The 9,638-nt window shown below is 43.7% G+C and overlaps 1 protein-coding gene across 1 annotated transcript; it reads left to right on the top strand.

Annotated features, from left to right (window-relative positions):
* Window positions 1-1,960: 1,960 nt before the first annotated feature.
* NAA20 (N-alpha-acetyltransferase 20, NatB catalytic subunit) lies at window positions 1,961-8,820 on the top strand. The gene is made up of 6 exons (XM_048842445.2): window positions 1,961-2,107; window positions 2,731-2,755; window positions 3,324-3,414; window positions 4,972-5,107; window positions 6,430-6,575; window positions 8,283-8,820. Exons 1-6 carry the CDS (start codon window positions 2,055-2,057, stop codon window positions 8,366-8,368), a joined length of 537 nt encoding a protein of 178 aa, XP_048698402.1. The 5' UTR covers window positions 1,961-2,054; the 3' UTR covers window positions 8,369-8,820.
* Window positions 8,821-9,638: the final 818 nt, after the last annotated feature.

The raw sequence follows: 9,638 nt of genomic DNA on the forward strand, positions 1-9,638 counted from the left end.
TTATACATATATTGGGGGTGCATGCTCAAAAATTTTTTACTTATAGGGGTGCGTGGTCAAAATAGTTTGGAGACCACTGATCTAGTCCATTGGTTCTCAACCAGGGGTCCGGGGCCCTCTGGGGGGCTATGAGCAGGTTTCAGGGGGTCCTCCAAGCAGGGCCAGTGTTAGACTTGCTGTGGCCCAGGGCAGAAAGCCAAAGCCCCACCGCATAGGGCTGAAGCTCAGGGCTCTGAGCTCTGCCACATGGGGCTGAAGCCAAAGCCTGAGCAACTTAGCTTCGCGGCGGGGTCCTGTGGCATGGGGCCCCAGACAATTTCCCTGTTTGCTGCCCCCTAATGCTGGCTCTGGCTTTTACATGCAGAAAAGCAGTTGTTGTGGCACAGGTGGGCCATGGAGTTTTTATATCATGGGGGGGGCTCTGAAAGAAAAAGGTTAAGAACCCCTGATCTAGTCCATCCTCCTGTCTGAGGCTGTGACTTATTTTTAAAAAGAAGGCAAGTGAAACGGGTTGCTAACTTCATTGCTCAACCATTTCTTGCTAAGTCAGGAGTGACACTGGCTCCATGGCTATGATATGGGAGGGAGGAAAAGAGAAAAATTGTTGAATAACTTCAGAACTCCAAATATGAAATGCAGGAAGGCAAAAAAGGAGCCGGGGTGGGAGGGGGGAGACACGTGCATTAACCACCTCAAGATGACTCTTCTGTACACTTACGCAATTAGAACACAATGTTTTTTAACTAATTTTCTTCACTGGGCAAACATTTCTCACTTCTCATAAAGCCAGGAAACAGATGCTAGTAAAGGTTTGGAAAGGGTACATTACAGAAAAAATAAATTGCTCATGTCTTGTGGGAGGAACAAAAGAGCATGCCATGAAATATTATGAAACCAGGGAAAGGTTTTAAACTACGTATTATTTGGAAGTTATATAACTTATTTTTTGAAAGCGCAGTCCCTATCAATTTTCCTTTCTGAGTTGGAGAAGCGACCAGGGCCTAGGTGTGAATAAAGCTAAACACCTTAGAAGACCGCTTCAAATTGAATGAGTCAACAATGTGATGCGGTTGCAGAAAAGGCTAATATTCTGGGGTGTATTAACGGGTCTGTAGTATGTGAGATAACTGTCCTGCTCTACTCCGCACAGGTGAGGCCCCAGCTGGAGTACGGTGTGCAGTTCTGGGCACCACATTTCAGGAAGGATGTGGACAAATTGGAGAGTGTCTAGAGGAGAACAACAAAAGTGATAGATCAGGTTTTCTAAACCTTTTATCAGGAAAGGGTTTTTAAAAATAGCTACTGGGCATGTTTAGTCTGGAGAACAAAAGACAGAGGGAGCAGGGGGACCTAATACCAGTCTTCAAATACCTTGAGGGCCGTGATCCGTTGTTCTCTAACTCCACTGGAAGTAGGACAAAAAGTAATGGGCTTAATCTGCAGCAAGGGAATGGAAATTTAGATATCCGGAAACCCTTTTTACCTATAAGGGTCGTTAAGCTTTGGAATAGGCTTCCAACGGCGTTTATGGAATTGCTGCCTTGGGGGGGAAGAGTTAAGAGCAGGTGGGACAAACGCCTGCCAGGGGCGGTCTTGGTTTACTTGGTCCTGCCTTGGCGCAGGAGGGCGAGAGATCGCTCCCTTCCCAAGGTCCCTTCCAGCCCGCTCGGGTCTATAATTCCTTGGTGGAGCCTCGTGCTACAAAAAAAAGCTTTAACCGTCCTCGCGCTGCCGGGGTTCGCAGCCCGCCCCCGGGCTGCCCGCGCGAGGTCCAGCTGCCGGGCCGGCGCGGGGGGGCTGTGACCCCGCCCTGTCCAGGGCGCTGGCCGGCAGCTCGGAGGGGAGGGCGCGGCCCCCTACCCCGCGCGCGCGGCACCAGGCGCTGAAATTTCAGAGGGGGGCGGGGTCTATCTCGGCCAATGGGGCGCCGGCTTCTCAGCGGCTGGCAGGCACAGGGTGTTGCTAAGCAACCCCAGGAGGACGGAAGTGAGCCCGCCCGGGCGGGGTCAGAGGCAGCAGTTCCGGGTCGGCGCCTGGCCGGGCGGGGCGGTACCATGACCTCGCTCCGGGCCTTCACCTGCGACGACCTCTTCCGTTTCAACAACATGTGAGCGGCTCCCGCCCCGGCCGCGCGCTCGGTCCGGCGCGGGAGCGGGTTCGGTGTTGGTAGAGGGGGGGATGGGAGCTGCCCCTGCCGGTGGGACTCCGCCGGGCCCGGCCCCTCCTCACCCGCGGCAGCGCACTCGCGGTTCTGAGCCTGCCGCCTCCCCCGGCTCCGTGCCGAGCCGCTCGGTCCCGGCAGAGCCCCCGCCGCCGCCCGAGGTGGGTTTCCCAGCCGCCGTGGGAAATCTGTCTGCAGAACAGAGAGTGAGCCGCTGACATGTCCCTTTATGAGCTGGCTCCCGGAGTGAGCCTGGTGGACACTGGCCTGTACGAGAAGGGACAGTCCACAGAAGAAAAAAGAGCAGGAGGACTTGTGGCACCTTAGAGACGAACCCATTTATTTGAGCATCAGCTTTCCTGAGCTACAGCTCACTGCATCGGATGAAGTGGGCTGTAGCTCAGGAAAGCTCATGCTCAAATAAATGGGTTTGTCTCTAAGGTGCCACAAGTCCTCCTTTTCTCTTGGAAGTGTGTTGTTTGGAAGTAAAACCTAACCAGATAAATATTCCACGAGAAATATATTTTGTAAATCTTTTTAAAGTTTAATCTGTTTTTATTTTTTTACAGTAATTTGGATCCACTTACAGAGACTGTATCCTTATTAAGGTTTTCATTTTACTGTACATACAGTGTTGGTATCAGCAGTTTTGTTTCTTCCCATTATTGTAGTTCTTATTACTACACACATCTAATGTACCCAAAACTGTAATATGGTCTTTACTAAATTTATCCAAATTAGGTAAATTAATTTACAATAATATGTAGGCATTCCTCAGAGCCTTACATTTCCCTCCTGCAAGCCAGCCTAACCTTTAATTTCTCCTAACATATTTAAAACCATTTTGTTTTATGTTGCTCTCACGTAGACTATTTGCTGGCTTATCCCTACTCTTCTCTTAAAATCTTCTCTTAAAATCTGGGCGGGAGACCCAGACATAGGAATCTGCTTTGTCTGAGTAGAAAGCTGGCCATCCAATATATTGATAAAAGGAAGGTATAAATGCAACCAGTGGAGCTAAGACTCTCAACAGACAGCACGTGCTGTTCAGTGCATGTCATTTCAGTGCTGTTCTGTGGCAAGCCATATTCAGTCCAGCATTGTGTACTGAAGAAAGTAGTATTGTCAATTAGCTGTATACTTCTTAACAAGAACTCTGTAGTATGGGATACCTTTTTACCTACAGTATCTGGCTCACTGGCCAGAGTATTTTATTGTTGCAGAAGCACCAGGTGGAGAGCTAATGGGTTACAGTAAGTGGAGTATTGTACGCTTAGTGTGACAGCTTATAATTTTTAACCATTTAAGATTCTATTGCATTTTAATACTTAGGGGCTATAAATCAGATTTCAGTTCACTTCCTGTTTTTTAATATTCACACCAAACTGGAGCATTTACTGCTAACACCACCTCAGAGATGTTGAAGGGCATTTCATAAATTATGCAGTCATGTTTTGTGGTGGTGGTCCTTGTGTGGCAGTGACGCAGGACTAATGCTGAGCTCTAGCAAGACACATGCTTAATGTTTCATTTGTGTAAGTCTTTGCAATATCAGGGCCTTTGTCATTGCACTGGACCTTGGCCTACCATCCTTCTGCTTGCATGTGAGGGGAAGTGTTATCCTTTTGTTCACACTCTTGCCTTTAACAGGACACGGTCAACTGGATTTATTTTTTTAAATTAACTAATTTCAGCACATTCAGATTTCTCAGAGTGCCCTCCTAATAGAAAGGGTTGGGATTTTTTTGGTTAGTTCCTTAAAACTGTTTTTCTGCTCCCCTACTCCATTTATAAGAGGCTTGTGGGAGGGTCTGAGAGCAACACTACCTAACATGCTCAGGCCTGCCTCTTCCGCCCCTCCCTTTTCCTGTATACATGCCCACCTGCTTCTGCTTCACTTTATTCAGTTCCTTACATAGCAGTGAGAGTGAGTGGTGTCATTATGGTAGTGCATGAGACAGGAAGCAGAAATGACCCTTTGTAAAGCAAAGCTGGTCAGGCACAAAGTGCTGTCAATCACATTAAGTAAAGACATTGAAAAAACCAGAGAGACATATTTTTCTCTCATGACCCCATCTGTGCAGAATTCACTCTCCTGGGGTCTTGGCTTTCTGGTGTCAGACTGGCAAAATTCCCCATGCTCTAAAGGTTTTTGACCCCTAACAGCAGCAATATTGGCCAGGGACATGACTGGCTAGTCTCCGCTTCAGGGGGTCTTTGGGCTTCCAACTACGGTCCCTTGACTATAACAGTCCAGAGGACTGATTGAACACTTATCAAAGTCTTACCATAAAATGTATCACTTGAAATTTATGCTTCAAAGACAGAAGCAATAAGCTTAGCTGAAAGTCAAGCATGAGAGTCTTGCAGGATGGTATCTGGAGAGGAGCAGAATTACAGGAAAGCAGTTTTCCCAATTTTTCTAATCTCTTTCAGTTCTAGTGTTCTAACGACCTGATCTTGCGAGGAGCTCTACCCACAGACAATGTGAAGGACCAGGGCCTTGGTGATTAGGGTTACTAGTAACAGTCAGAAGTACACAATTTTCCAATGGAAATGTGATTGTTTTTTGGTTTTTTTTACGTTGCCTGTCCCCTGTACCGTCCAAATGAGGCTTGTGCAGTTAACTATAGTAAAACCATTTCATTCCATCGTGAAACACCACTACTGCAGTCTTCACAGGATCACTAAAACATTTTGGCTTAGAAAGCAGTTTGAAATAAATCTGGGCTTTCCTTTGCGGGGACGTCGCTGTGAGGGTGGGGTACGTTAATTCCAGCGTGCTAGTTAAGTGCTCCTTCCATTTGCAGTAATGGGTAAAGCTGAAGGCTCCGTGGCCAGGGAGGAGTGGCATGGGCATGTCACTGCTCTCTCTGTTGCGCCCGAGTTCCGCCGGCTGGGTTTGGCCGCTAAGTTGATGGAGTTACTGGAGGAAATTTCAGAAAGGTGAGCACCATGTACAAATTCTAAGTAACTTTTTCTTGTGTCCCAGAAAACTGACCTTGCTTGCCCACTGAACATGTGATGTTCTGATTATAATTCCCAGTGGTTACAAAGCGCAAGGTTTAAATGATAGCTGGCAAATATTAAGACATTCCTTAGTTGTTGTTTCTGAGTGGCAGCCGTGTTAGTCTGTATTCGCAAAAAGAAAAGGAGTACTTGTGGCACCTTAGAGACTAACCAATTTATTTGAGCATAAGCTTTCGTGAGCTACAGCTCACTTCATCGGATGCATGCATCTGATGAAGTGAGCTGTAGCTCACGAAAGCTTAAGCTCAAATAAATTGGTTAGTCTCTAAGGTGCCACAAGTACTCCTTTTCTCTTAGCTGTTGTGAAAGCCTATTTGTGGGGATGAGAGGGAAGAAACTCCAGGTCCCTGTAAAAATTTCTTGTCTGGGGCAGAGAGAAGATTCCCTTCACAAAGAGTCAACTCTTTTTCCTGTGGTGCCCACAACATTGTGTGCAGACAGGGTGGGAACTGTCCCTGCCTCAAAGAGCTGACTGTATGAGAGAAGTAGAGAAACAGATGAAATCTGTGAGGCTGCTGAGTTTACTGCTCACAGTTTTGTTTTGCGTGTGTATTGGGAATGAGATTGTTTCCCGCTGATGTGATCTGAAAACACTGGAGTCTTTTTTTAAGAGCAGATAGTGTGATCTTTCGCTTAAAATCTCTACAAAATGATCACGACACAGCTTAGCGATAGATCAGATAACCACTGTCTAGGATAAATATACATAATGCAAGGGGAAAGGTAAAACTACATTTTTTTGCAGAGCTGCAGTTGGCAATAGAAATACAGAAAATAATTACATGGATGACTAAGGCTCATTTCTAGTGTACAGGACTCTCCCCTTTCTTGTTTGAGAGATGAGGCTAGCAGGGAAAGTTATTTATGTAGGTCTTTAAATGAATGGATAAAAAAATCTGCTCCTTCTCTCCTTCTGGAGTGCAAAATATATCAAATAACTCACCCAGTGTTTCTTTGGTCACTTGTACACAACTCAACTCTGCAGAGTTGTGCCTTGTGTGAAAGCCTGAGATTGTTCGTGTGGCTAGACTCCTCAGTTGTACCTCAGAAAAATACATCTGCCTGTAATATAAATAAAAAACACACCTTTTATCATCACTGAATAGGATGTATTCTGTGCAGAATCTTTGAAAGAATTTGTTTCTCTTCTCTTTGATTATTGGCAGTAGATTCATCATATTATGAAATGTATTCTTTTGCTCTTCCTCATTTGTTTTTTTTTTTTCCCCTTCACAAAGAAAGGGTGGGTTTTTTGTGGATCTCTTTGTAAGAGTGTCGAATCAGGTTGCAGTAAATATGTACAAGCAACTGGGCTACAGTGTCTACAGGACAGTACTAGAGTACTACTCAGCTAGCAATGGGGAGCCTGACGAAGATGCCTATGGTAAGTACTTGGTTCCGTAAAAGCAAATCACCACATACGTGGAAAGCTCCAGGGTTGTTAGCTTGATTTTCAAAAAAGTAAAGAAAACTCAGACAGTTGCTTATCAAGTACACACATATATACCTTTGGATAGCTCTTTAAAGAACAAATCGGACTTGAAATTACACTTCAATTACAGAATTTGATTTTCAACAAGTTATACTTTGTGGTATTTATTGTATCAACAATACTTCTGTTTTGAATGGTCCTCATTATTAATTGATACTTACTCCTTTATTCCAATAGATAACTTGTTTAAACTACCAAAACGATTTTGCCATTATAACAAGTACAAGCAATGCCTTCTATAACGATGGTTAAAGTTCCTGTTCTAATCTCTCTTTTCATATGCACAGAACTTTATCTAGCAAATTCATCTTGGGCTGAGATTATTGACGCTTTGCCTCACCGCAAAAGTGAATTTATTTTATAAACAGCAGCAAAATTGGTTGAGTATTTCTGCGGGGATTGAAAAATCCATTCATTTAATCATCAGTGACAAGCAGAACGCTTTCCCTGGTTCAGGATGAGTCCTTAGTCTTCAGTTTCTGCAGAATGTGAACTTGTTGTGTCAAGTGGTTGTGAAGATAACCTTCCAAATGTAAATGAATGCGGTGCTGTCTTCCTGAGACTACAGACACATGCTGTCTGAGCACTGCTAATGCCACTTACAGCTTTTCCAAGCAGCTGAAGCGTGATATTGACATGATCCCTGTCCTTTTTAGGGTTACTATTCAGAAACATGTGGACAGCTGCTGAAGCTGACCAGAACTTGTGTTAATTTCACTCTGCTGCTGCTTGGGAAAGCTGTAATGAGCAACAGATGTAAGGAATAGCAATTCACAGGGGAAGAGGACCCAAAAGAAGTTGGGACAGGAGAGCACCTGACACTCCCAACTTTCAAACACCCAGTAGCCAGGGGCTGATATGAAAGCCCTGAACCTGGGAACCAGCTCTTTTCCAGCTGGGAATGGAGAGGGCTGGGCTTTTTACTAGTTCTATTCGGGGGGTGGGGGCTAAGCCAGCCATTCATATTTTGTTTGGCCTTTCAATAGCAGATGCTGGTAACCCTTTGAAGCCTTGCTTTTCGCAGACACCCTGATCTTAAAATTGTGAATGTTTAAAGTCAGGCAACGATAAATGTGTGCCTTGGAACGGTTCTGTGAACGCACCTGTTAATGATGTATTCTGCTGCTGATGCTTGTCGGTTCCTCAGGCAATGGAGCCCTGGATATTCTTTTCTATTAAAAAACAAAAACCCACATTGATGATAGCTCAAGTATAGTGATGCAAGCACTCAGTTTGAATATTATCTTTGTTTGCTCCCAGAAGTTTTACTTGGCTGCTTTGCACATGTTGTTTTTGTTCCTGCTTTGTTACATGTAAATATAGGTAATGATTTTATTAAAGTATACCGTAAAATACAAAGGAGGTGGCGGCTCACATTCTTGGAGCAACCTTACATCCAGTGTTTACTATTTTGACTTTAATATTGCATTAAAGCTAATATTTTTGCATCTAATTGTATTTTTTTTGTAGCAGTCTTATAGTATTGGAATTTCTCATAAAAGATGAGCTTTTTTATTCTAATCTACAAGAACATTCACTTAACATGGGCTTGTTTAATGTTGTCTGTCTTGTAGTAGTAACATTTGTGTTTGTCAACAGATATGAGGAAAGCGCTTTCCAGAGATTCAGAGAAGAAATCAATTATACCATTACCTCATCCTGTGAGACCTGAAGACATTGAATAACTCTAAGCTGTGGTTCTCAGGCAATTTACCAAAAATAATGTTTATGGACAATTTAGAGCGCAAAGAACATCAAATGTTTTTTTTTAAGGTAACAGAAAAGATCTCAGATAGATGAGGAGGAAGAAGGCACAGTCTTAAAAAAAGGAGTTTAGGCTCAGTTTTTACTTTTCATAAAGCCCCAAAAGAAACAGTAGGAAGTGTACAGTTAATTGTTTATATTTTGATTTCCCCTTGTTGTTTATAAAAAAGCAGACAAGTTTAAACATTCCACCATCATGTTTTATACCACATATTGATGGAAAATATCACTACTTCCTCTTACTGGGCCTGAGAATCACAGCTGCAAATGTTCTTTTTTGTTCTAACAGTTGAAGCTCTAAGGGTAGATATGAAAAAGATGAAGTGCATAATAAAATACAAATTCAGTGTGATACTGGTTTGTGTAAAGTTGATCCATGGCTTTCTCTCACACTATTTTATGTCATGTTCACATGTTTTGTTGTAGCCTTCCTTAATTAGTTTTCTCATTTAAAAATCAGCTTTGGCAGAAAGTGGGATATTGTGCATAAGTTATTGATTAGGCCAATTCAGTTCTGTGTGTGTACTGTACAATATTATTGGAGGTAAGTCAGCAATGTATTCGCTCTTTACAGAAAACAGATTCTCTTGGCCTGTAGAAGTCCTGAGATCAGAAAAGGTGGCGCCATTTGTTACCAAGCTAGAGTAGCAAGTCCTTTACTCAAAAACGAAAACTTCAGGCTACAGTCTAGTTGTTATTTTAATACTGTCCTCAGCGGCGGAGCAGTACTTTTAACAGTTCCTCCTTGCAGATTTGTAATTGATGGAAAGTTAAACAACTGACAGAAGCTTTGTGTGGGTGCTGTAATGTTTTTAGGGACTGAGTTTCAGTTGAAAGCTCTAGAACATCTCCCTCATGTGGTTAGGTCTGTGGTTCCATCAGAACACAGCTTGCTGATCAGTTGGGATTCCTCAGGTAATTTTAGCTAGGTCCAAAGGCTTGCATGCCATAGGAAGCTAGTGGAAAGCAGAGCAGTAGGGCAATATGTGTTTGGCAGTTTCTGTTGCTGAAGCGGGAGGCAGATGCAGGCCTAGGCTAAAATCTTAATCATATGAACCTCACAAAGTGTTTTTGGCTGGTGTGCTGCAGGCGTGATTTGTTCTAAGATGAGGATTCCCATACTATGTAGCTGTGCTTTGCTCTGTTTAGTGAGAGGCGGGAATAAGAAGTGAGCAGGAGCAGCTAAGTCGT

This window comes from Caretta caretta, chromosome 3 (genome assembly GCF_965140235.1).
Source record: "Caretta caretta isolate rCarCar2 chromosome 3, rCarCar1.hap1, whole genome shotgun sequence".
Lineage (NCBI taxonomy): Eukaryota > Metazoa > Chordata > Testudines > Cheloniidae > Caretta > Caretta caretta.